This window comes from Poeciliopsis prolifica, unplaced genomic scaffold (assembly GCF_027474105.1).
Source record: "Poeciliopsis prolifica strain line A6 unplaced genomic scaffold, Auburn_PproV2 SCAFFOLD004, whole genome shotgun sequence".
In the NCBI taxonomy this organism is placed as follows: Eukaryota; Metazoa; Chordata; class Actinopteri; order Cyprinodontiformes; family Poeciliidae; genus Poeciliopsis; species Poeciliopsis prolifica.
In genome coordinates, this window is record NW_026562379.1 from 15633415 (window position 1) to 15661165 (window position 27751).

General features: G+C 37.2%; 2 protein-coding genes across 2 annotated transcripts; both read right to left on the reverse strand.

Annotated features, from left to right (window-relative positions):
- Positions 1 to 899: 899 nt before the first annotated feature.
- Positions 900 to 13040, reverse strand: treh (trehalase (brush-border membrane glycoprotein)). Its single transcript, XM_055028293.1, has 15 exons — positions 12862 to 13040; positions 11210 to 11310; positions 10974 to 11121; positions 10294 to 10381; positions 9967 to 10067; positions 9786 to 9878; positions 8840 to 8956; positions 8626 to 8742; positions 7828 to 7877; positions 6968 to 7168; positions 5734 to 5951; positions 4234 to 4345; positions 3520 to 3632; positions 3387 to 3440; positions 900 to 1959 (listed from the first exon to the last, which is right to left on the reverse strand). The coding sequence occupies exons 1-15, from the start codon at positions 12942 to 12944 to the stop codon at positions 1822 to 1824; spliced, it is 1734 nt and encodes a 577-aa protein (XP_054884268.1). The 5' UTR covers positions 12945 to 13040; the 3' UTR covers positions 900 to 1821.
- Positions 13041 to 13056: 16 nt separating this feature from the next.
- ddx6 (DEAD (Asp-Glu-Ala-Asp) box helicase 6) lies at positions 13057 to 26362 on the reverse strand. The gene is made up of 14 exons (XM_055028295.1): positions 26242 to 26362; positions 25066 to 25605; positions 24344 to 24407; positions 24157 to 24261; positions 23188 to 23317; positions 21777 to 21923; positions 21348 to 21442; positions 21127 to 21249; positions 20904 to 21032; positions 19949 to 20065; positions 19159 to 19222; positions 17965 to 18066; positions 17316 to 17499; positions 13057 to 15782 (listed from the first exon to the last, which is right to left on the reverse strand). The coding sequence occupies exons 2-13, from the start codon at positions 25260 to 25262 to the stop codon at positions 17324 to 17326; spliced, it is 1449 nt and encodes a 482-aa protein (XP_054884270.1). The 5' UTR covers positions 25263 to 25605; positions 26242 to 26362; the 3' UTR covers positions 13057 to 15782; positions 17316 to 17323.
- Between the last annotated feature and the right edge of the window lie 1389 nt (positions 26363 to 27751).

The window sequence follows — 27751 nt, forward strand, 5'->3', positions numbered from 1 at the left end:
ACAGAACACCACTCGAGTTCAGATTGGGGGTTGCTCCTCCCAACCCCCCCAGGTCTCACGGTCGTTGCCCATATGAGCGTTGAAGTACCACAGCAGAAGGAGGGAGTCCCCAGGAGGGGCACTTTCCAGTACCCCCTCTAAGGACCCAAAAAGGGTGGGGAATCTGAACTGGTGTTCGGCCCGTAAGCACAAACGGGCCGAACACCCGTAGGCGGAGGGAGGCTGTCCTCTCGTTCACCGGGGTAAATCCCAACATACAGGCGCCGAGATGGAGGGCAACAAGCACGGCCATCCTGCCCGGCGCCTCTCACCGCGGGCAACTCCAGAGTGGAAGTACGTCCAGCCCCTCTCAAGGAGACCGGTTCCAGAACCAGAGCCATGCGTCGAGGTGAGACCGACTGCTTCTAGCCGGAACCTCTCAGCCTCCCGCTCCTCCGGCTCCTTCCCTCCAGAGAGAGGCAGCTTCTGCAGCCGAGGATCGGACCGCCAGGGCCCCCTCCCTCGACCGCCAGCCATCCATCACACAAAGACCTGGCACCAAAATCTAACTACGCATCAACCAAAATGCTCCTACTGGATTCAAACACCAGCACAGCTTTAAATAAAAACCATATATCCATTGGATTAATGTATGTTTATCATGTTTTCCATCATCTGCACTTCAGATGTGTATTTTCAAAGAGGTCAAAAGGTCATTTCCATATGCACTTTGTGATGCACCGCTGGGAGAAAAGGTTGGAGGGAAATTAATTCCCACACACTCCTTCCAGCGCAGTTAATGAAAAAGGCTTCACTGGTCGACCTTTAAAAACACAATATTCACATTTTTTAATGCCAGTTATGCAGCGTTTCATTCTGATATGCTGGTACTGATGGAACAGAATGCAAAACACTTGAAGTATCTTTTTATATTTTATTTATTTTTTAAATCACGACAATGACAATAATATCAGAGAATCAAAAGAAAAAAAATATGACTTTTTCTCAGAATAAGAATCCTTAGATTGTTCATGCAGACAAATCAAGTCTTTTAGATGAAGAGCCAGTTTACTAATCTCATAACAAGAAGGAGACAGTTATGGGATTGTAACTTGTTAGCATATTAAGCTGATGCTAACAACATAACTTACATGCACCTAAGAATATATTGGTTTTAACATAGATGGACACAGATTCAGAAATCTGAGAAAAAAAGTCAAAATTCTAAGATTTAAGTCGGACGTTTGAAGATAAAACTCTGAATTCTAAAAAAATGTGAGATTTCTGAGGGGGAAAAAAATCAAAATTCTGAGATTAAATTTGAATTTTGAGAAAAAAGTAAAGATTCTGAAATATAAATCAGAATTCTGAGATTAAAATCAGAATTCTGAGAAAAAAAACTGAATTCTGATATTAAAGTCAGAATTATGTGGTAAAAACTCTTAACTTTTAGATTAGAGTCAAAATATTGGGAGGCCAAAATCTAAATGCTGAGAAAATGTCAATTCTGAGGAAAAACAAAACAAATCTAACTTTTTTTCTTCAGTGGCTTTTATCCTCTTGCATAAAATAAATACAAGAACAGGATCAGTTGGATAAATATTTTTCATCTCAGTTTCATGTCTGAGCTTCAGTGGCACAAAATGTTAAATCTTCTCAGGAACCCAAACATTATTCACCTCAGAGGAATGAAACCAATTAACAGTAATTGTATTAGGTTGCTGCAGCTACTTCGGCGGTAAAAACATCCTCGTTAGTCTCTTCAGGACGAGGAAGTGCGAGTCGAAACACGAAGGCAGAAATAAAATCCGAGCCTCAGCCGGGTTCCTCTGACGCCTCGATTCACCGGAGCACGAGAGCGACGGAGGCGACCAGAGGCAGCAGGAGGTCAGGGCGCACACGGCCGCCTCCTGAGGTGAGAGTCGCCCCATACTGATCCAGGAGCTGCAGGGCCACGCCGTTGGTCCAACCAAAGCCCAGCTGCAGCAGGAGGAGAGGAGGGATGAGACGCAGCAGCAGCAGCAACGTTAGTGTTGCTTCTAGTTTTATAAGGAGCATCAGACAGACAGACAGCCAGAGACGTGCTGCTCAGTCAAACGAGACTTTTTGTCATTAACTAGCTACAGGGAAAAGAATAGTTATTATTGAATATTTCAAAATATTATAAAGACCTGGATCGGCACAGATGTTCCAGCGGTTTGCTTTTTGAAAAAGAAAGAAAAACGATTAGCCAGTGAAAAATTCAAAATGGCTGCTAAGGTTGTCATGGAGAATATATTTTTATACATAACAGAGCCCATAGATATTATATTTACTGATCAATTTAGATTTTTCAAGATGGCCATTATTTCTGACATGGAAAATGTATTTTAGCACAAAATCATCCAATATTTATGACAAAGTAATACTTCTGCAATATATCTACTGATAATTTATTATATTTTTTAAGATGGTTGTTATGGAAAATTGATTTTTGCACTAAATTTGCCATCATAGACGAATCATTTGGTGTCAAATTTTTCATAATTGGGCACCAAATTAGCAATCATAGTATAATTTTTAAACTTTCCAAGATGGCCACCAGGATTGTTATGGAAAATGTATTTTTGCATTAAATTTGCTAATATTTATCATAAATTAATACTTCTGGTGTCAAATCATTCATAATTGGGCTCATAGTCTTGACTTTTACTGATAATATGTAAGTTTTTCAAAATGGCCACCATGGTTGTCATGAAAAATTTTCTACTTAAGGTAACAGATACCTTCAGATTGTGCTATAAAATAATCAAAAGTGCTTGGAAAATAAATAATAACTCTTCAAAGTAAGACCTTCTCTACAGTGTTTCTTAATTTATTGACGTTTCCAGTCATTTCAGCCCGGCGGCCATTTTGTTCTGGACTTATTTTTCCTTATTAATGACCCAGTTTGTACAAATCTTCATCTGTCAGATGATTACGCTCCTGTTTGTCTTTTGAAAACTTTGAAACTCAGAAACGTTCATGATCAGTTTAACCCCTTTACGCTGCAAAACAAGTAGAAACCATCACACCTCCACCACCGTGCTTCACAGTTGGTATGTGGTACTAAGCACTGGAGCCAGGAAATTTATAGTAATAATAACATTTTTGGGTCACCCAAAAGCTGCAATTCTTCCCTACCATTCCCACCGCACTTCTTCCTTCCACTCAATTTTCTGTTGAAGTGTTTTGATTTTACAACCAGCTTCTTCAGCAATGACGTTTTATGGCTTCCCTTCCTTTCTGAGTTTTTTCTAAACATCTGTGCCGTCAGCCATTTTCCCTATTTTGGTGTTTTCCTTCCCTTTCACCTTTACTGGATCAATTCATAAAACTCAAGTGAAATTGGCGTAAAATACAAACTGGAAACATAACGAGGGAGTCACCTGAACGTCGTATTCTCCACCTCCGCCTGGTTTTCCGTCTCCGTTCACGTCGTACTGTTGGGGCGGAGACGAATATTACACCACGCGCCATCTGAGCGCCATCTGAGCTCCGAAGCAGCACAAACACGCTCACCTTTTCAAACATGGCTTCGTGTATCTCATAGGCCCGCCAGTTCGTTTTGATCCAGCGCTGCGCCAGATCAAACGCCAGCTTCTTTCCCTCCTCTGAGGACAGTTTGGACAAACCTGGAAAAGCAAAATCTTTCCTTTTTTTAACATAAAACACTCAAATATTTTTGTCATCATATTTTTGTCTTTGTTTTTTTTTTTTACAACAATGTAGCACAAAAAAATCTCAGAATACAAGACAGCAGGCGAGATTTGGTTTTTCATGGCCCAGTGGTGCATTTTTCTTATTTTTCTGATCCAATCTGTTGCCTGATTTCAATGCAGGTGAGCATGTATTTCATGGACTGAAAGGAAAAAAATCCCCCGAAGCAGGAAGAAAATAGAGAGAGCTGCTACACAGGCTCCATCAGAGCATCACTGAGGAAGATGCCAGATAAAAAAAAATGACAGGAAACAATCCCTCCAGCTGTGTGTCTGATGTGAATGTAATAAACACATTTAAATGGAAACCAAGTGTGATGAATCGAGAGCTAAAAGTGGGAGGTTTGGCCGTATTTCCACTAAAAATAGCAACAAATGAGCTTAAATATTCATTTTTCCAGATTTTTTTTTTAGTACAAATCCACAAGAAAAATGAGTCAAATAATGTGAATTTGCTGCATGAGGTTCCAGGAAGTTGTTGTTTTTATTTAACTTTATGTTCTCTTTTGTTTCCCACCTTCGATGAGCATGTGCTGCAGAGGCGGCCAGGCGTTGGGATAGTCCCACTGCTGCCCAGAGTCCCTCAGTGACGTCGGCACGCCGTTGGGGAAGTCCAGGGCGCCGCTGGCCTGCGCAGACGCCAGAGGAAGAAAACGAGAAGCCTTGAAAAAGCCTTGCGGTGCGACAGTGCCATCTGCTGGCGCAGACGGGAATTGCTCAGAAAGAAACCGTTGCACCTTTCATCAAACAGATAAAATATCAATAAATAGTCTTAACATTTAATAACACTGAACATCTCTTCACTCCAGTCCAGGATTTCACCATTTTGATTGTTTTGCAATAAAAATGACTGATTTGTGGAGAAACTTTGCAATATTTGCACTTAAGTAAGACAGTAAATTGCTAATAAGGAAACATAAATATACATTTTTCTTTGGAAAATGTTTTTGGTGACATTTGGTGGAAAGATATTTGGATCATAACAAAAAGATTTTGAGATTCTGCACAGATGTAATTATGTTAATTGTTTCCATTTTGCCACAACTCTGAGAAAACTCATCTTTTCTGGGATTATATTAAATTAAATCTATATTATGTGGTTTCTCCTGTTTGAACACTCCATTCAAGCAAAATGTGATTAGCTAAAACCCAAGCTTAATGCAATTTTTGCCTATTTTTGTATTTTTTTTAATGTACTGTAGCAATATAACAGCTTTAAATTTAGATTTTGCTGAATTTCTAACAAAATCTGACAAAAATATTATATTTTTCTACTTTGTAATTTTTTCTCTCTTGCTACTTATTTTCATTCCATTCTTCTAATTTGTTGCACATATTTTGTCTAAATTAAATACAAAATAATAATAAAAAAGACCAAGGCAGCAGTGAGAAATACTGCCCCCTTCAGGTGGGAGTTAGAAGGTCATTTAAAGTCAACGTTTGACTCTTTTTGAGAAAGACTTGTCATAAACACATTATCTTTTATTTTGTTTTGCTTTCTTCCACAGTTACAAAGAAATTAAGTTTCTTATTGAAGAATTAGCACAAAAAAACTGCAAGAATCTGTTTAAGTCGTGTGAATTTTGCCGATTGAAAGTAAAACTGAGGAAGAGTAAAAATTTACTCGAGAACGAATCAAATTATCAGTAATTTGATATTTAAAAATTGCATCATCAGATGGACCAAAAAATAAAGTTAAGTGGAAATTTTGGTATTTTATGGACAAAAAGAAACTAATAAAAGTAACAAAAAAAATAATAAAATCAGGCAAAAAGTAAAAACTCTAAATCCATTTCTTTCAATAAAAAAACTTTTGAATGAAACTTTAACAAAAGCTGCAGGTCTGTGTCTGTTTTTCATTCAGTGAGTAGAAAATCCAGATATTTTACTCAAGTAGAAATACTTCCTAATAAAAGTGCAATGTAGTAAATATCCTGCTTTGCTTCGTTTCCATCCATCCAGCGAAACAAATCAAAGTACTGAATGTTTGACTCTGATGCAGAGTGAAGCTGCCCACCTTCAGGTACTGCAGCGCCTTCTCCCCCATGTCTGGCTGGGAGTAGCACTGGGCCCAGAGGGGCGCCAGGTTGGACAGGTAGAAGTCAAAATGTTTGGAGTTGGTCAGCAGGTTGTAGTCGAACCACGCTCCCCTCTCTGCGTCCCACAGCAGTGCCTCCATCGCCTGCGTCCTGCGCGCCGCCGCTCGCTCGTACAGAGCAGCCGACTCGTCGTTACCTGTCGAAGGTCGGCATCGTCACGCACAAGCAAAATAATGTAATCTTACATCGATGTAATGTCATCGATGTAAGTAGCAAAAAATATCAGGCGAAAGAAAATGTTTCCAATTCAGTTTCTTTCAACACAAACTGCGGGTTTGCGTCTGGTGAATTTCTGGTTAAAACATGTTTGTGGGTAAAGGATCCAAAAATATTCTCCTAAATATGCTAGAAAAATAAACCCAGAAATTTTCATAATATTTCTGAGTTTGGAAAATTTGCTAGGAAAAAAAATACAAAAATTTCCTGCATAAAAAATACGAATGTTTTTGAGTTTGAAAAGTCAAAGATATTAGTCAAATAATTTTATAATAATTTCTGAAATTTTCCAGAAAATGAAGAGAATCTTAAGTTTTAAAAATGGAAAATTAGATAGAGGAAACCCATATACTTTCAGATTCAACTAAAACAAAAAAAAGAAAAAAGAAAAATAAAGTATATATACAGTTTGAAAAGTAAAAAAAATAAGTCGAAAAAAAAACAAAACAATTTGAGAATAATCTCAGAAATTTTCAAGAAAAATTTATAAAATTTCCATGTTTGAAAAATAGGATATTTGCTTGAAAATTGATCTCATAATTTATTTTTTAGAAAAAAAGACATTTCTAAGCTTCAAAAGCCATAAATTTGGTTACTAAGAAAAGTAGAAATTAAAAATGAGAAATTTCTGATTTTGAAAGTTTGAAAATTTGCTTGAAAAAAACACCTGCCACATACTGAGATTTATATCAGAAAATTTCTAGAAAAAAAGGGAAAGTTCAGAGTTTCAAAAGACGAAATGTTTCAACTTTTATTCTTCATTCAGTGAAGTTGCTGACAGTAGAAAATCCAGGAAGTTTTCTCAAGTAAAACTGAAAAGAGCAGCATAAAATATTCTTAAAAGTACTTTAAATGGAAAAAGTTACTCAAGTAAATGTAACTGTTAGTCTTTATGCAACAAAAAAGCTAAGTGGAGGTCAGAGGTCAGGGTCTCACCCAGCAGCTGGTGGAAAGAGGCCAGGAGTCTCTCGTTGCGGCAGAGCAGGGCGTTGAGGTCGACGGGGAGGATCTGGCTGGTCCGCGTGTCTCTCAGCGTCCCGCTGTTCTGGCCGCTGGCGTTGATGAACCAGCGGGACGTGAAGTCCCAACCGGACTCGGCGCCGGCCTTCAGATCCACGAACAGCCACCGCCTGACCTCTGCAGAGAGAGAGAGAGGCGGGGAAACACTCACACTCAGGGCCGTTTACCTCGCATGCATCACTCCGCTGCTGCAGGGAAACTACAACCTTTAGAGAGAAAGACAAAACAGGAAGAGGAAGTAAAAAGAAAAACTCAGAAAGTTTCAAAATTTAAAGAAAAAACAAGAGAATAGAAAAGGTGACAATTTGGTAGAAAAAACATAAAAAATGTGATTAATCTCAGAACATGTCTAGAAAACACAAAGAAATATCAGAATACCTACAAGAAAAAACTCAGAAATTTTGACATAAATCTCAGAATTATTTTACAAAAAAGCCAAACTTCCTAAGAACAAAACTCAGAGAATTTCTAGTGAAATTCTTTGGAAATTATTAGTTTTTCTGGACAATTTTTGACTATTTAAAATTATGAATTTTCCAAAGTTTTTTAAATTTTAGACTTTGTTTTCTTTTCTAGAAGATTTATGAAATTAATCCAAATATTTCAGTTTTTTTTGACAAATTTTCTCCCTTTTATTCCCCATTTACTCCATCTACAATTTTAATAAACTGTTAGAGTGAAGGAATGAGAAGTTTACATCTGCTCTGCAATTTTAGTCTAAAAAGCAAAAATGTCTCTTCTAAGGAAGAGGAATAATAATTTAAATAATTTATTACCATCGGAGAGTCCTTCGGCTAATTCCAGATCATCTGTGTACGATTCAGGCCTGGAAGCAAAACAAATTAATGTGGGTAAAAATGCACATCATTTTGTTTTTTTACACAAACTTTTCTGCTTAGGATCTGGAAGATCAGAGTTTTTAACTTTTCTAAGTCAAGCTGTGGAAAGTTTCTCAGAAATTTCCAGATTTTTCAGGAACATTTCTGAGATTAATAAAAAGAAATTTTCTTGTTTCTCAGAAAGGAACATTCTGAAAACTTTCCACTTTTTAAATGTAAGTCGGAAATTTTCTATATTTTCTTTTCAGTAAATTATCTAAGTATTTTCCCACAAACTCAGATATTTCCTTAATTTTTTAGAAAATTTCTGAGATTATCCTTAATATTGTTTTTTTTTTTTTGGGGGGGGGGAGGGAATTTAAATTGTTCAAACTCAGAAATGTCCTCATTTTAACCCTAAATTTAAACTCAAACTTTCAGTTTTTTTAAAACATATAAAAATTTTATGACTTCCAACTCAAAAATGTTCTTTTTTCTAGAAAATGTCTGCGATTCATACAATTTCTATTTTTTCAACCAATTTTGGACTTTTCAAATGTAGAAATCTATTCTTTTACTGGTATTTTTCTCACTTTACTCTCAAAATAAAAAAAATGACGCAAATATTCCACTTTTCAAAATTGCCTTTATTCTTTCTGAAACTTTTTGAGATTCATCTAAACATTTGTGGCAGACATTCACTCCTCGTTCTGGTGCTGATAAATCACTGTGATCTGTTTGAAATCAGGTCGTTACCTGGGCAGGTCCGCCTCCACGTTGAACCGGTTCAGAACGTGTTCTGACCCGGTCACCGTCACTGATCGGTTCTGCATCCAGAACCGGTACTCCGTCTCCAGAGCCGGTAGAGCTGCTCTAAAAATGAACGGGAGGCGACGTGTAAGCGCAGGGCAGCCTGAAAAGTGCCGCCGCCATTTTGTTTTTGTAATAATGGCGTCCTTGGGAAAGTCACCGGAGGAACTGCTGGTTGCCGGTTGCTCCGTGGTAGCTCTCCGCCATCAGCGGCAGGAAGGGCGGCTGGCTGCGCCGCTCGTAGTAAACCCGCCCGCCGTTGGGAACGAACCCGTATCTGAGGGAGAACCACAAGAAATGTATCGTTAAATCTTAAAAATGTCTCTGGGTCGACGGAACCGAATATCTTCCGTCTTTGACATGTTTTTTTTAGAGTATTAGGGCTGTTCTAAAAAAAAATACACGAATAAAATGACGAGAATAAAGTCGAAATAATACTAGAAAATGTACTCAGAGTACATTTTTATGTACAGTTAATAAAGTTGTGTGAAATCTGTCAAGTGACGCACGTGCGTCAGATGTTTGCGTCAACTTTTATAAAATATTACAGCACAAGAAAGTAAAGCCAAACTGAAAAAACTATATGAAAATATACAAAAGTCAATGCAAAACAATACGAGAATAAATTTGCGATAATACGAGAATAAAGTCAAAAGAATACTAAGTATGGTCAAAATATTTGGAATATTTATTATTATTATTATTTTCTCAGTGTGAGAGGAGAGTCTTGATTGGTTGTTGTAATTAATCTTTTATTATTGTGTTTTAATAAAAGATGAGGAAACGATCTGACGTCATATTACGCACCGACAGTCTCATCTTTACACACAGAGATAATTAAACCAATTAATACAAATCTGCCAGGTTCTAATCAGGTCGATTAGTGAGATTTTACCCGATTTCAGCTTGATAACGGCGAGACGCGCATTTTCTGTTTGGCTTGTGGAATAAAGAGGAAATAAAACAAAACTGAAAATGGGATTAAGTTTCATTATTAGGTAAAAATAATGATGGGTAAAAACAGATTATGGAGGGATTTTCGTCAAAAAATGACGAAAAACAACAAAACTCAAGCCAGCGGCCTAAACTCAGATGTTCTTTCATACCTTTCGACCAGGAAGAGGAAGTTCTGAATCATGCCGTGAGCCGTGTCCGTCATCTCCGACAGAAGGAGCCCGTTGATGACCCAATAGGAGTCCCTGTCGGGTGAGAGGGGAGCGTCCCGATTGGCCGGTGAGGTCAGAGCGGGCAAACTGACGGCACCGATTGGTCAAACTGCTGGCTCACCAGTAGTAGAGCTCCCGGAAGCGGCCGCCCGGAACCACAACCGGATGTGGGGTGAAAATCTGAGAGTAGAGCTCCGGGTGATCTTTGACACTGATTTTGATCTGAAGGAGAGATTTGTTGTCTTGCATAATCCCTCATTTCTTTATCGGGATTAAAACGATTAATCCCAATTAAATAAGTTTGTATTCTGGCTGAAGTGGGATGAAATGTGGAACAGTTAAATACTTTTGCAGGGAGCTGCGTGTGAAAACATGCTGATCTTGCTAATGCACGTTTACTAAGGTGAAACTGAAACCCATGTGGGTGAAGAAGCAGGAAAATCGTCACCTTTCTGCCCAGAGATTTCCACAGGCCGTGGATCTGCTCCGCCCACAGCCTCAGCGGCTCGTCTGCGATTCCACTCAGGAACCGCGGCCTGCCACAGAAAGACGCCTCCTGTTAACCAGACATCACGACAAAATACACTGATCTGTACGGAAGACAATTAGAGCCACTGGGGGGAAAAAAAAACTGACATTTTTTCACAAAATTATATAATTTTCCTCACAATTCATTTTTTTTCCACTAAATTCTGGCTTTTTTTTTTGTTAGAATGCAAATTTTGTTTCGCAGGATTAAAAATTGTGAGTTTAAACCTCAAAATTCTGCTTTTAGTCGCAGAATTCCAATTTTTTTCTCCTAATTTTGACTATAATCACAGAATTCTGACATTTTTGTCTCAGAACCAGAACTGTTTAAATTGTTTATGCACTATCAGTCAAATCTAGCAGGTAAAGTTGGAACAGGTTAAAATGCATGTATACAAATGAAAAAAAAAGAAAGAAAAATAACCTGATTATTCTTATGTACAAACAACATAATTGGGAGGCACCTAGAAATGTTTGGCTACTTATTCGGACGTTGACATAGTTGATGCAGGATCTGAATTCTGAGATTAAAGTATTTTACTGGAACGTTTTGTTTTTTTTTGGCCCTGATTTTGTTCCGTAGACCTGAGTGAAACTCACTTTTCCCGCCAGTCGGTCGGCGTCCACGTCTCAAACTCCGTCCCCGGTTTGTCAAAGTTTGCCTCCAGGAACTCCTGGAGCTTCTCAGTTGGGATGCTGGAGTTCGGCCACTGGTTTAACAGCGTTTGAAAAGACGCCAAAACTTCACCTGTGGAAGATTTTTAAAAATAAATGACGAGAAAAGCAGGAATCATGGATCTGTAATCAAAAACGGTTTTATGGAGGCACAGACTCACCAGGAGGCGACTTCAGCTTCATGTCCACAAAGTGTTTGTCGTCGTTGAACAGCTTTGCTTCCTGCATGTGATGCAGGATGGGGCCTGAGCAGAAGATTTCACTGAAACAAGGAGGTGAAACCATTAAGAACTCCAACTGGAACAGAATAAACCCCAATGGAATTGTACATAAGCAAACTGGGACAAAAGGTTGATGCAATAAATTTAAATAAAATTACTAAAACTTTCTATTTCAAGCACATTTTCTCAAAAATCGATATTTTGTCAAGTTAGAAACAAGAAAATGTTGCGTATTTCACTGGAATATTATGAGATTCATTGGAAAATGGATGCAACAAATTTGTTTTATTTAACTTTGCCTCAGAACAAATACATGCCTAAGATTTAGTTTCTCAGGAAAAGTAAATGTCACATAAAAATAAAATGAAATTATTTTTTGTAGAAAAATAAACACATTTTTGTAGTTTTTCCATTTTCTGTCAGAGAATAATTGGATTAAATTTCTACAAAAAATGACAAAGTATCCATCTTATGTATAATTTTAGTTTTTCTTGTCTTTGTTGGAAACTATGTTCTTTATATACAAAATTACATCAACAGCTCATAGAAGAAAATATGTTCATTTTCTTTTTGCAAACATTTTTGGCTGTAATTTGACTTTATTTTGGTGAAGTGAGAAAAATAAATGATTAAGGTTTCAGACACCTGATGTAGGGGAAGAATAAGCCACACTATGAAATCTTATGTGCACTTTTACATGTTTGTCTTGTAAAATAATCGTGCTTCCACCACATCCTTCTGCTGCTGATGTGAGGAGCGGCCATATTGAAACACAAAGTCAGCCTGAAATCATAACTGGTGTTGCTCCCAGTTTCCCAGTGGGAAATCTGGCTTCCAAGGACGTTCCAGTCGATTTTTCTAACTTGAAAGGCAGCACTTTCAACATATTTATTTTTTTTATCTAGTATAGTTTTGCACCACCCATTGGGAGATGCCGCCCTGGGCAACTACCATATGAACATGCACATATGAAAAACCACCAAGAGTCCAAATTTCTAATTGACTCTTTGCAGTAATTTATGTAAAAGGAGTTATATATATATATATATATATATATATATATATATATATATATATATATATATATAATTCTGACATTTTAAGGTTTGCAAGTGACTGAAATGGTTTTAGTTATGCAAACTTAATCAAAATTACTAAAAAAAACCCAAACATTTTTAACCCCACAATCATTGACTTGCATATATTCCTTATGCTCCATATTTAAAGCATTTTTACCTAAAAGTACAGGTTTTACTACATTTCCACATTGAAACAACTCCTCTGCTTGTTAAATATTTTTTTTCCAGTTATCAGAATGGACTTTGATGTGAAATTAAGAGCTGCAAATCATTAACAGATAGTTATTAAACCTTCACTTGTGTCATCAAGATCAAAGGCTTTCAAAGTCACTGGTAAAATTTTAAGTAAATTAAAAAACAGAACTAAAAGCAATACAACATGAACTTTAACCCTCAAAGCCAATAGAACTAAATAGTTGAACAAATGCTTCATCTTTTTTTTCTAAGTTTAAATATTACTTTTAAGCAAAAAGCAAAAGTTAAACTGTATATTTTTTAAAGTAATTATCTTACCTGTCGCATGGAGGAGGCAATGAACATTTCACACAAATAAACAGAGTTATGAATGAAAAGCAGAAGACAACACGATTCTCCATTTTGAGCGATGAGTCCAAGTGGCAGATCGAGCTGCAGGTCTGTTTATATACCTGCCCCAAAGTGCGCCGCACTGCCCTCTAGCGTCCGCTCAACAAACTACACACTCCAGACTTTTAAATTTCAGTGAGTTTATTTATCCAAAACAAAACAAAAAAAACTTCCAATCCAATATTCAATATCCATGACTTCTTGAACATGTAAAATTTTCCTCACTGAAAATCGCCAATTACATCAAATTTAAAAAGAAAGAAAAAAATAAACACAGGCTTCAATAAATTTACTTAAATTTGGAGACTTTAAGTTAAGGTGGACTCCATTTGAACACGCCATTAGAAAACAAATTGAAGGGGCAACTCTTAAATATTTTTATACCCGTTACCAAAACTTTGGATTCGTCTTTAGGTGCCCCCTTATCCCTCCCACAGTGAACCGATGCACTTCCGGTTGTGACGTTCTCTGTCCGGCACTGTGACCGTTGAGGCTACAAAAAAGTGCATCAGGGCAGCAAATGCGCCAAATTACCCACCCAATACTATTTTTATAAAAAGACCTTAAAGACGGAGACAATTTGGATTCAAAATTTATTAACTTTAGCCAGCGAATCCAGGGTAAGATGCTCTTGTCTCGGTCTTTAGGGTTCAAAATGGCGGCCTGCGCCAGCGCGGCTAATTCCAACCGAAGCATTTTAGCTTCGAGTCGGCAGCCGTTACTAACGGCAGGAGGCCAGGAAACAGACAGCTGCCGGGTGTCTGAACAGCATCCCTGTTCGCTCGGTAATGATTAGGTCGCTTTTGATTTTTAGTTTTTTATTTACCCCCACACCCCCAAAAGAGAAACAAGTCCCTCTCCTCAGAGTTGGCCAAATTGAAGCCACATTTGCGACGATTTCTGGGACTACAAAACCGAGAGAACAGGGATCAGGGCTCCGACCAATGAGAATGGAGCTTTAATTGGAGGAATAATTCTCATTGGCTGGATCAGTTGGAAGCATCTCACCAGAATCAAATGGGGAAATTTGTTGCAAAAACAACAAAAAAATGTTTTTGTCAAACTGAGACCAAAATCCCACAATATAAAGCAACGACGGGCTGAGCGCGGACGCCACAGGCTCAGCAGTACAACTACTCTTTAATTTTTTTCTTTTTAGGCCAATTATTCAGCAGTTCTGCACCATTATAATATTTATGTCACCAAAGATGTAAATAAAGCAGTCCAAGTTTGAGCAGATGGAAGAAACCACCTTCCTCTGTGTTCCACCTTCCAACCTGCTGAGGTTGTTTTGATTAAATTCCTGCTACATTTTAAATCAGATGGTTCATTTTGATGCATTTGGCGAGCATTAAAAAAAAAAAGAAGGGGGATGGACAAAACAGCTTCTGCCCAACAGGAATTTATGTAGCCAAGCTTAAACATGGCATAAATCAACGTAACAGCTTCCCTTCAGAAAACAAAAACGGCCAATTAAGCTGCACTGCAGCAAGAAGCATGACTACGCCACAGATTATTCCTCTTCAAAACACCAGCGATCGCTTTGACAAATCAGTTTTTGGAGGCGGTTTAACAAACCTGCGCTGGTGACACAAAAAGAAAAATAAGATTAAAGTCATCAATCTAAATACAGAAGTTCAGGGAAGCCATCTTGTTGACTCTGTGCTTGTTAACACTGGTAGCAGGAGAGAATAAGGGTGACATTTAAACACTAAGTGCATGTTGAAAGAATTGCACCGTCAAATTTTTAGAGTAATAAAAAAAAAAATTACTGATTACCTCAAAAACATTTCATGAACACAGTCAAATAATGTTTTTGCAAATTTTTCCTTCTCTAAAATTATAAATAAACTCCTGGGCCGAAGTTGCAGGACAAACAAACTGGCAGTAGAGGGAAAAAGATCTCCAGTGCTAATGGGCAGCTTTCCAGTTCGCCAGCCAGTTACTATTACAATTTCTTTTTTAAAACAATCTTAAAATGAAAGTATGTACAGGAAGTGAAAGCTGAGCCCCGCATGTCGGCTTCGTGTCTCGCAAAATAAGGTACGACGAAAAAGAAAAGAAAGACGAAGGAACGCCACTGGAACAGGAATCCTCACAAATCGCGGTGTCTTGTTTTTTTCCATTTTTTTACGCTGCTGCTGCTTTTTTTTCCCTCTCTTGACTTTTAGTGTTCTGATGCTGAAGACGAGCGGAAAGGAAAGGGGTCAGGGTCTCTTGGGAGAACGAGCTTCATCACAAGCAACCGAGCAGTCTGGTTGGTCGTCTCTTGGCGAAGAAGAAAAAAAATAATAAATCCAGTCTGTGCTCTTTGAAAATCCAAGTTTGCCCTCATTTATCCGCCAGACCAAACCGGTTATGAACCCTCCTCATCTGCTCGGACGCCGACCGGAACCAATTCTCAATCAGGTGAGCATGAATATGGAGCGATTAAAGATGGCGGGGTTATTACTTCGGAACGTGTTGAAACTGCTCATTAAGGCACTTGTTACAAATTGGTGAAGAGTTGTGAAGGTGAAGATGTGCAGAATGGAGGGCGTCCTTTCGGGGTCGGAGGTGGATGTGGGTCCGAGTCGTTCCGGTTGTTTTTTTATTTTTTACGTTTGCGCCGATGTCGTTTCCGTTTTGGTCCCGTTCTTTCCTCCTGCCGCTCGCGTCTTCATTACGTGGCGGAAGCAGCGCGAAGCCTCTCAGTGAGGCCAGTGAGTTCTTCCAGAAAGTGTCCCGTCTCCAAACGCGTTCCAGGTGGCGGCATCCGAAAAAGAAACTGTACACGAAAAAAGGTTTAGAAAAAAGAATCCAAGACAAGCAGGGGGTGGAGAAGGGTTTGGAGGAGAGCGGACGCCGATCTGTGGAAGACAGATTACAATCAAGTCAGACAGGAAATTAGAAACTTTTTCTAAAATGTAGAAACTTTCAAAAATATTCACACTGTTCACATTCTAACCAGGAATTCACCGATCCACTTTTTTTCCCCCTCTTCTGATGCCGATATCTGAAGTTTAGTATCGGCTAATATTGGACCGATACAGAAAATGAGCTGAATTCACTTAAACGTTTCTTTATGGAGGCACTGATTTATCAGCGCCGATTTCAGGTGATCGGTCGATGCGTGCACGTGATTCAGATCTCGTCTACCTCAGCAAAAGTCTAAAACTCAGAAACCGAGAGGTTTAACTGAGACCCACTAAGTCATTTCTACACGTTTCCAGTTAATAGTCACCTCACCGTTGCCAATTCAGCAACTTTCTTACTGTATTTAGCAGCATTTCAGATAACTGGCATTGCTTGAATCCACAGGTCAGGATTTTTAAGCATCTGAAACTGTGATCAGTTCACCCCTAGTTTCTTTTCTAAACATCAAATCAAATGTGTAATCATTTCTATCAACAGTGCATCAACAACACACGCTGTGATAAAGCAATGAGAGGTGCAGTTTTCTTGCACACAGACCTTAAAAAAAAAAGCCTGACCTGCCAATTCAGATTTTGGTCAATGCCGTTTCTTTTTACCCCCATCTGAAATTTTGATAAATATGGTAAGAAAGTTGCTGGGTGTCAGCAGTGGGGTGACTATTGACGCAATGTGCAGACATGATTTTCAGATGTTAAGATCGGCTTCACGGACAATTATCAGCCCATCACCCAGAATTAAGAAAATCGCTCAATTTATCGTCTGACTGATTCACCTGTGCAGAACAGTCAAAGTAAAATAAATTAGAAACTGGCAATAACAAGTTGAGTCTTCAGTCCAACATGGAAAAAATAAAATTCAACAAATTTTCTCTCAAATGGCTTAGAAAATGCTATTAGGAAATGTAAATTATAAAGGATGACATCACTGGAAGCACAAAGCATAGAACTATACTGAATAGATCTGTCCTTGTGGATCAGACATACTAGCTTTGTTGCATTGATGATATAATTGAGCAATTTCAACAAAACATCAATTTAGGAAAGATTTATTTTTTAATAACATTTTAGAATATTCTTAAATATTTGAAATTTGTTTATTTCTCTAAACTGCACAACTGGATGTTGGAAAACCACAAAGAAGACGACAGGAAGTAGCTGAAGCATCACGCCACTGCATGTTTTTAATGACTTGTGATGTGAACAAACTATTCATGTGCGATTTAAATTGTGTTTATTGAATGGAAACAACGCAACTGCAAAATTAGTAAAATTGCCCAACATTCGCAGAATATTGACAAAGTTTTGCACATATTTGTAATAAAAACGCAGCTACTGCCACCGATACCCGATCTCAAGGATTGAAACCGATATCGAATCGGTGCAGCTCTAGTTTAGAGGGTCACATAAAAAGCTCTGGCGGGCCGTATTTGGCCCCAGAGCCTTCAGTTTGGCACACGCTTGCTGTACCTGCAGGCTCACTGCTTGACCTCTTCGCCGCTCTCGCTGTGGTACTCGGCCACATACAGGCTCTTGTCGATGATGCCGGGGATGGGCTTGATCTCCGTCCCCAGCTGCTCCTCGATCGCCTTCAGGTTGAAGCGGTCGTCGTACGTGATGAGGTTGATGGCCAAACCAAGATGGCCGAAGCGTCCTGGGAATCAAGCACACGGATCGTACGCTCAAGCATTTTCAAGGCAAGTTTTCCCACAACACTTTGGATATAACACAAACTAACTGAAGATGACGTTCCATTTCACGACCGTGTAATTTATCACTTATCTCTGAAATGGTGATAAATTACCATTTCATACAGCAGGAACTACTAAGATAAAGCTAAATTTTATTTTAAATCAAGTTGATACACTTGGCTGGTCTGTGATTCTACTTCAGACTGTGAGGAACAAATGTGAATGTCATTTTATTCTGTGTGTGAAAACATCTTAACTGTAAATGTTTTCCAAAGTCAGGCTTTTAAATGAGTGTTGAGCTGCACGTTATCAAAAAAAATGCTACTCGAATTTCAAGCATTTCAGGATTTTAAACGCACTGTAGAGATTTAAAATCTTAAAGTTACTGAAACAACATTTACTCCAGGAATAAACTCTCCTGTTCTTACCAGATCTCCCAATGCGATGAAGGTACGTCTCTCCCAGTTTAGGAAAATCAAAGTTGATCACAACATTCACAGCTTGAATGTCAATTCCTCTTGTGAAGAGGTCTAAAACAAAAAACAATTATAAAAACAAACTATGGAAAATTGTTTACTGAAGAGCAACATATAAAGGGAAGCAGATTAAACATGATCAGATTTATAACATGCATCATAAACAGGGAAATAATAATTTGCTTTTGCTCTGTGAATTCAGCTGGATGTACAAATATCTAACAGGAGCGACTGTAGATGGCAACATAATGTGGACTAAAATAAAAACTAATTAGTCAAACAGATACAATGGAGAATTTGAGCACTCAGTTTCTATGTGCCACAAATCTGGAACAAACTTCCAGAAAACTGCCAAACAGCCGAAACACTGAGTTCCTTTAAATCCAGACTGAAAACCCAAATCTTTAAAGTTGTTTTTGAACCATAATAAATGAAACATCGACGATGATGGCAGTTATCAAAATGTAATGTTTCTTACTGCACAATGGCTTTTATATCTTTGTGTTTTTATCAAGTAAAGACCTTTAAACTGCCTCATTGCTGAAACGTGCTGCACATTTTAAATTGATTCATAATTTGGAAAAGAGTAGAAATTGTGATTAGTAAAAATTAGATGTGTAAAAATGTATAAGTTGGAATATATCTGGATAATTTTATAAACTTTGTCTCCTTCATGTTTGTTTTCAAACATGATACGTTTGATTCTTGATATATATTCATATTTTTAAATCATTTTAATTTTCATCAGATATTTTTCTTGTCCAAAATAAAAAGATTTCATTTAATTTTTGGATGGTGACATTTTCATTTCTTAACTTAAATTTACTCATGACACCACAAACGAGTGGAAAGAAGAAATAATCTGAAGCAGCAGCTATCATCTCAAACACCTTGCACAGGACATGACAAGGTGCATGCTGGGTAATTACCAAAACGTTCAGACAAACGCTGCACACATTCGAGTCTTAACCAGGCAGAATAAATGTAGTTAGAATAAATAAATACTGCAGCAGCTAATCAAACAGTTACAAATAAATGAAATGTGATCCCAGGTTCTAAATGAGACTGAAGCAGCTTCAAAATGTAAAAACCACCAATCAGACGAGACGTTTACACATTGCAGCGCCGAGCCGCTGCATCACTCACCAGTGCAGACCAGGTTTCGGCACAGCCCATTTCTAAAGTCATGGAAAACACGGTTGCGATGTTCCTGAGAAAGAAAAGAAGAATCATTTGAACTTCAGACTCAGAAAGTTAAATCAGTTGAAGCAACCAGACTTTGTTTTACAGTGTCTATTCAACAGCTGTAATCATATGAACCGATCAGTCTTTTGGTCCATCACCTATTTTAAAGCCTGATTCTGATTCTTTTGTCTGAAAAGTCACTAAATGTAAGATTATTTGCTAGCAGTAAGCTGCTAGGAAGTATCACCATGTGGGCCAATACTAAAGGCCTCCCTTAAAGGGACATTTCAGATTATTTTTCTTCAGCCCAGCAGTTTTGTGTACCATGGAGCGCTACAAGCCAGTATTGTCCCCAACTTACATTTAATCAATGAAAACGCATGAAATCGAACATTTCAGTAGATGTTAAGTTAGCTGCTGTCTTAGAAGCTAAATGTCTGTTGCTAAGCTAAAGCTATGCTAGTTAGCTGCCAGGGCATTTGTCACAAGCTCATTTATGCTAATAAAAAGTTACTTACAGGTTAGTTTTGTCTTATTTCAAGTGTACTAAAAACAAAAAAATACCGTCATATTTGGTGTTTATTATTGTCATCTTTATGTGACATTTAAAAAATGTGGCCTGTCCCTTTAAGACCCTGCTATCACAGCTGTTATCCGACAACATGAAATCATTGTTTTCTTTGGAGCAGGAGCTCAGGTTGAGCAACAGTAATAAGTGATAAGAGGACAGTAAAAGTCGTTTTCAGCTGACCTGTCTCATCTTGGCGTGAATGTAGAAACATGAATAACCAAGCTGGGAAATCTTCTTGGCAAGAAGCTCCACTCTCTGAGAGGAGTTACAGAAGATTATCGACTGGTTGATCTGCAGCTGAAGGCCAAAGAGAAACAAAGGAAATCAGCATGTGGAAAATGCAGAACGCCATAAAACAATGTTTATAGTACAAAGTTGAGGCCGGGGGGCCAAATCCGGCCCGCCGTAGCTCTTTATGTGGCCAAACTGTCCAAACCTCTTGGCATGGAGGCCAAAAATTACAAGTTGCAATTTTTGTACTTTTTTCTAATTATAATGACAAATTTACTTTCTTCTTGAATTTTCTATTTTTTATAAATAAACCTGAGCACACAATATTTTAATGAAATACCCAAAGATATTTGTAGATTTGAAATAAAAAAAGTCAAACCATATGCTAAATTTTGAACATTTTTGTGTCTTTTAGCCACAAGAACAGCTAACTCTTGTTAAACAAAGACCTGGCTGAATCCAGGTCTGTATTTTATTAAAACCAAATGTTTGTCTTTGGTCCTTGTTACAAATAAATTAAATTAAAAGCCAAACCCTGGATGAATACTTTGTGTTGCATGTTACATTTTCACATTTTAATTGCATCATTTTTGAACAGCCTGGCATCAGTGAAAATTTCACCAACACTGATTTTAAATGCTGATCTGCATTTGGAGCCAATTTTAGGTTGTTGAACCAAATGTGGCCACAAAAAATCCTCAAAACAATCATGGAACCTGGAGGGACTGAAAAAATGTTCAATATTATTTACCTGTAGTTAACACTTATTGAACACTGAAACAAACATTTATTGATATTTTAACAGTTTATTGGGTTTTATTAATACATTCTGGCACCACCGGCCCTACAAGAACATTTATGACCTTGATTTGGCCCAAAATGAAGTGAGTAGGACCAAACTTACCCTGGAGAACAAGGTGTTGAGGCAATGGACCTTTTGCCTTTCTGTTACATAAGCATAATACTGAGTCACTCCTTTCAGCGTTAGCTCCTCCATTAGGTTGATCTCATAAGGTTTTTGCAAATGTGCATTCTGTAACCGGGATAAGAAACACATTTAGATGATTCTAGAAGCTTTAGACAATAGAAAAAAACAAAGTGAATAGATGTGATTTATTTTTTGGTACCATAAACTTCTGCACACTGAGCGGGAAAGTGGCGGAGTAAAGTAAAATCTGCCTCTGTTTGGGCAGGAAGCCCAGCATCTCCTCCATCATGACCACAAAGTCCTGAGACAGGAGCTTGTCGGCCTTAACGCAGAGAAAACGTTTTTGTTTTCAGCTCAATACACGGAATTATACAAAAAAAAAAAAACACCCTCAGACATTTAACACCAAAAATGACTCACTTCATCCAGAACAACCATCTGAACCTGATTGACTTTGGCCACTCCTTTTTTGATTAGGTCTAATATCCTCCCGGGTGTAGCAATAACCACATGTACTGGAAGACAAAAATAAATTTAAAAATTACGACATTCATGTCTGAATTAATTCCAATATTGGGGAAAAAAATAAACATATTTGTGACTGTGCAGATCTATTGAGTCTAATTCTACACTTTTGTATTCTGAGAAACATTACATTTTACATTGCAATTAGATTTCCTAATTGCACTTTCTGATTTATTTCAAAGGTTTGTTGTAGTTTATTTTAAAGTCAGTTTTTATTATTTATTTTACATTAGATTGCACTGATTAAATACATTAAAGCTGTTTTTTGAGCTTCTTTAGGTGCAGGTTTATAAAATCCCGTCCGGGTAGGAACTGGACGCTCACCCGTTTCGTCGAGCCTCATGATGTCGTCGCGGAGGTTCGTCCCTCCTGTGGTCGCCATGACCTTCACGCCGCCCATGTGTTTACTGACCTGGATGCATATTTGGCTGACCTGCAGTGCCAGTTCTCTGGTGGGCACGATGACCAAAGCTGCAAATAAAGATCATATCAAAACACAAGCTGAGATTAATTTACTGTCATGTCTCTATTAGAACTGCAGAGTCAAAAACAAAAGTTCACAGCTTGTTTGGATTATTTACACCAAAAATCTTTTAAAATTTTCCTGTTGTGGCCCCTAAAGGATTTGGAATATAAAATCCACAAGTTTCATAACGTTAACCATAATAATTACTTGTCCACTTTGCAATTATTTTGGCTTTAAAATGTTTTACGGAGACAAAAACATAAAATCTTACTAAGTACGTTTGTCTTGTTTTGAGTGCAAATAAATCAGTGAAGTTTAAGAAACTTTATTTATAGGTAACTTTTTCAGCAACATATAAGAGCTTCTTTTAAATCAACAATTATTGACTGTAGATTTTAAAAAATAATTTCAGTCAGATTATTTCTCTATAGTGACACATTTCTCCATTGTTATAAGTGAAATAATCTGCCAGTGGAACTTGTACTTTTTAATCAATATTAAGGAAAATATTTACTTAAAACAAGCTCCCATTTCTGAAAAGTTACTTTAAGTTAATACACTTGGAATAAGACAAAACTGGCATATTTGCACAAGAAACAAGACAAAAATATTTTGCAAGGTTTGGTGTTTTTGGAGTGTGAGCAATGATTGGTCAGGAGAGAACGGTGAGAATAATAAGGTAAATGCAACTAAAAATCAACTGAAATTCAAAGCCTAGAAATAAAAGGAAAAAAAAACAGATTGGACATTCATCACAAAAAATAATTTTTCGATAAATCTGCAAAACAATCCTCTTTGCTCACAGAAGAGAGTTTATACGAGTCTTATTTTGCTTTAATTAAAGCTTCTGGAGATTACCATGCAGCTATTTTTGGAGTAATCGGGGAATTCCTCATTCATTTTTACAAAGCCTTTTTGTTCTTCAGTAATCAGTTCTTGGCATAATCCCGAGACAAAACTCCAGATTCAACTCTTGACATACAGAAATAATTGAGGATTTTTCCAACCTTCTCTAAAATGTAACTACCAACAACATCACCTTTACATTCCCCAAATTTCAAAAATATTTTTTTTATTTTTTGTTGTGCAACAAAGAAACAGCATAAAATGTTAATTCACAAGAAAGGTCTCCAGTAGAAGTGAAGCCAATTTGTGTCTGAACTCTCGTGTTTTAAAGTCGCTCGTCCCAGATGCAGTTTCATTTTCCTAATCGTTCTCGTTACGCGAATCTGCAGCAGCAGCAGCTAAATGAGCAGAAACCAGACTGACCCTGTAAACAGTCTTTCTTCAGGTCGATGCGTTCCAGCAGGGGAATGAGGTAGGCTCCGCTCTTTCCTGTGCCGTTCTTGGCTCGGGCCAAAATATCCCTTCCTGACAGTGCGATGGGAATGCTTTCCTCCTGCACAAAAAAAAAACATGTCTCCTGTTTACGTACAAAACATCTTCGAGTATTAAAGCGTCATATCAATTTCAAGCAAAAATCAAATTAATTTCTTTCCACAAACTGAGTATGGCAGCATCTTTAGTCTTTTCCTGTCATCATATGTTTAAATTATTATTATCCTTCACTCTTTAAACCAGACATGAAAGTTAAAATTGGCTCACTTTCAAAATTTCATTGCTTTCTGATCCGAGTTTAACGGTTAAAATATTTCCAGCTGAGAGAAAACAGAAAGGCAACAACAGCCTGAGATAAAAACATCTTCACTTTCTACCAAGCCCAGTCCAGACTGGTTCAACCTAAACCCACAAATATCCACCCAGATTAACACAGCAGCAGCAACAGATTATATATGTCACGATTAGAGATAATTTAAGAGTTTATTCAAGGAAAACAGTCACTTCTGATGAACATTTTACTACAAATATTTGATGTGTTTTGTTTGTATCAAAGAAAGTGATTAATTACTGCAGACTTGCACTTTACAAGAAAAATAAAGCTTAAGTAGTTATTGCAATAAATTATAATATTGTTTAGGTAATATAGTGGTATTAAATTATGCTATAGCTCAAAGATCAATAAAGGTTTAACACTGGAACTGAAAGACATTTTAAATATCAAAAATAAATAAAACAGAAAAAAAGAGTTATATCTTTCAAAAATATCTAGTAGGGACAAACACCGAACTGAAGACTTTGCCATTCAGTTTTTAGTAGAAATAAAGAAACAAATCAGAGATGATTAGTAACTGATTTATTGCAACAGATCTAACTTTGAGAACCAGTTTGAGACTGTACCTGAATTGGAGATGGCTTTTCCCAGCCCATCTCAAAGATTCCCATAAGTAGCTCCCTCTTTAGGCAATAATCCTCAAACTCGTTGCCTTTAGTTGCAGTCACATCCTGCATTCACAAAATAGCTCATGAGCAGGATTACAGGACATGTAGATGTGTATTTTGCCATTAAATTTGTATTTCTGCTTACCGAAGTTTTGATCCTCATGTCCTTTGGGGGCAATTTCAAATTCTTCTTCCAGTCATCTCCAGGCCTGAGTGGGTAAAGAAAAACATTCACAGTAGAAAAAGAGACCAAAATTCAAAGAAGTCATAAATATGAAGCGAGTGTACATTAAAGATGCACTCATGAAGATTATGATTCTCAGGACTGAATCCAACAGATTCTCTGTAGGATTCTCACACAGATGAGTTGACTACCAAAGCATCTGCTTTCAGTATTTATCCTGATATTATCCACCTAAAAATGCAAAGTTGAGATGATTATATCCTGAAATCTCATTTAATTTTTTAGCATTTGTCTCACTGATCTGAATGAATCAAGTTGAAATAATTGGTAGCGTCCCATATTTTGGAATAAAGCAAGTGGAGAAATTGGTAGCATCAATAACTTGGAATCAATCAATTGGAAAAACTGATAAAATCTAATACTATGGAACAAATCAAGTGTAAAACATTAGAGTTCAATATTTTGGAATGAGTCAAGTGGAAAAATAGGTAGAATTCAATATTATAGAATGAATCAACTAAAGACATTGGTAGAATCAATGCTTTAGAACAAATCAAATTAAAAAATGGTAGAATCTAATATTTTGGAATGAATCAAGTGGGGGAAAATGGTAGAATCCATTATTTTGATTATTTATTGCGGCCTCTTTGATGAATATTCATTTCTTCAGTGGCAGGACTTACTTGATAACAGCGTTTGTTGGAGGGGCTGGCTGGGAATTGCCGTTGATTGCGCCTTTTATCATCTGGTTTAACTGCGGAGGTTGAGGACCTCCTCCACCTCCACCTGGTGCCCCTGCAGGTTTCACAGAGCTCCTCAGCTGTCCGTTCTGGTTGGACAAGCCCAAAATCACTGGGTTCTCTGTCCTGGTGGTGCTCATGTCCACTTGTTTTTATTTTACCCCAACAGCAATTAAGTCTCTAAACAAACAGAGTCCACTTCTCTGGGACTATTCAAACTAAAGATTGCCCTTGCCTTTTCAATAAATCAAATTACTCATCAAAACTAATGGGGCATCAAGTGTCAAGAAATGAACTCGTCCTTTCGAATTTACTAAGACTTCTGAGCATGAAAATTAAATAAGGGCTTGGCATAGGGTTTATTGGCCAACTTAATCTGGAAATCAACACGCCAGGAAGGCTTAGTTAGCTTTTAAACGTTGGCTCAGTTAGCCATCCCGTTAGCTTAACCGGGCCTCTGTGTCCTTTCAAGTCTGTCCAACCCTGAAATGTAACAAACACAGAAGGAGACATTGTTAAATAAAAAAACAAAGGTTAGTTAAATAAGTGATTCACAATATCTCGCCTTAAAAATTGCATTTTTAATCGTAAGAAGCGCTAGCTAGGAGTTGGCCTAAAGTCAAAAGTTAGCCGACCCTGCGGTGACCGTTGCTAAATGCTAACAGCAAGGAAAAGCGTCACAGTGAAACATATTTGGCACCTTAAACATAATTCTTGTTTCACATATACATACGTGTATACAAAATAACAAGATAACTTCTTTCCCAGTTTTATCCAGCTTGTTAAACCAACGTCAAATGCGGCTAGTCAGCGTCAAGCTAGCTCATGAAGCTAGAGGTTTGCGCCAGCACAGGATTCCGTATTCAAATATGCTAAAAAAAAAGCCAACACACAATTTACATCTTCTGCTCTGTGTTTTATCGTCAAATCGTCTCGAACAATATTATTAAAAGTCCGAATTATTCCCTTGTCGATTAGTGACAAGTCTGGGTAACTGCGAGCTAACTGGCTAATGGAGGCGAATCAACGTTCACCATTAAAGGTGAAAGCCGTCAGAAAAACGCTAACAGTCGAAAACATGTCATTACTTTGTCCCAGGTTGAATTCAAACGCAGTTACCTTGCATAACAGAAATAAAGCGGTTCCGTTTGCGGTTTTTTTCGTACAGTGTACTGATTTTCTTTTTTTAGCTGACTACGAGAGAGTCTTGTCAAACAAGGATTCAAGATGGCTCCCAGCCGTATTTGAAGCGTCCGCAGCCAACAAATCAGCTGATTCCATTTCGAATCAACAAATCAACACTGAAGGAACAAACACGCCACAGATTAAAACGTCAACATCGCTCTAAATTACTATTTATTACACAAAAACTAAAATCGCACTTTTTTATTTTCATGCAAGTTTTATGAGCTTTTTTTATTGCCTGATTTTGTTATTTTTATGATACTTACATAAATTATTGTCATTTTTGTCCTTAAAATACCAAAATTTCCTCTTTTTTTGTTTTGGTCTGTCTGATTCTGTAATTTTTAAGCAATTTCTTAGAAGGACACTTTCTACTCTTATTTGAGTAAAGTACTCTGCTCTTTCTATTCAAGAATATTTCTGTAATTTTGTCGTAAAAACTATTATTTTTGTTATATATGAAAACTTTGAGCTTTGATAGAGATGATAGTCAAGAACAGGATTTAACGTTTTTATTCTGACTGTATTTTTCTGATTGTTTTCAAGAGTTTTTGAGGAAGAAAAAAGTCTTCAATTTTTAACTTTTCGAAATTTTCTGATTTTGTAAAGCCAGCAATTTTTGACTTTTTGAACTCAGAAAATTCCGATTTTGTTTTTTTTCTTGAAAATTTCCAAGAATAATCTAAAATTTTCAGGAAAAAATTAGACTTTTCAAATTTAGAAATCTACTTGTTTTTTTTTTCTGTAAAATTTCTTAGATTTACCTAAGAGATTTTTTTGGCAATTTTTTTCAGCTTTTAAAATTGAGATATTTCCTTTTTCTTTCCTATAAAAAAAATTCTGACAATCTAAAATGTTGAGATTTTTTGCCACACTTTTAACTTTCCAAACTCTTTTGTAAAAAAACAAAAGCAAGAAAATTGAGGAGATTCATCAAAATGTTTTGGCTTTTTTTTGGCAAATTTTTAGCTTTTCAAACTCATAAATTTCCTTGTTTTTTTGTCAGAGATTTCTGATATCAATCTAATTTCGTCTGAGTGTTTTAACATTTTCTGAGTTTTCGAACTCAAATATTTCTGCAGTTTTCTGGAAAATTTCTGGGATTCATCTCAAAACCTTTGATATTTTCTGCCAAATGTTTGACTTTTCAAACTCAGGCATTTTCTTGATTTTTTTGTCAGAAATTGACTCTTTTTTCCATGTTCTATTTAAAGTGATTTTTAGCTGCTCTCGTGTTTCCCACTAAAATAGTTTTTTCTCTCCATGAGAAGTAGAGCTAGAAACTCAGCAACATCCACATAGAAATATATTGTTTAGAGCAGACAGCCATGCCAGCAGCTGATTAAAGACCAGCATGTCCCGTCAGGTGCAGCCGCTCAGAGTTTGACATGCATGGCTTCACTTCCTGTTCTCTCGTCCCCAAGTCGCCGAACCCTGATACCAA

Coding starts and splice junctions, on each gene's coding strand:
- treh (XM_055028293.1), bottom strand. CDS start 12,944: ATGGAGAATCGTGTTGTCTTCTGCTTTTCATTCATAACTCTGTTTATT. Junction 10,068..10,293: donor GGAAATCTCTGGGCAGAAAG/GTGACGATTTTC, acceptor TCTCTCCTTCAG/ATCAAAATCAGTGTCAAAGA. Junction 1,960..3,386: donor GTGGAGAATACGACGTTCAG/GTGACTCCCTCG, acceptor CTCCTGCTGCAG/CTGGGCTTTGGTTGGACCAA.
- ddx6 (XM_055028295.1), bottom strand. CDS start 25,262: ATGAGCACCACCAGGACAGAGAACCCAGTGATTTTGGGCTTGTCCAAC. Junction 24,408..25,065: donor CCAACAAACGCTGTTATCAA/GTAAGTCCTGCC, acceptor TTACCCACTCAG/GCCTGGAGATGACTGGAAGA. Junction 20,066..20,903: donor TCAACACCTTGTTCTCCAGG/GTAAGTTTGGTC, acceptor TTTGGCCTTCAG/CTGCAGATCAACCAGTCGAT.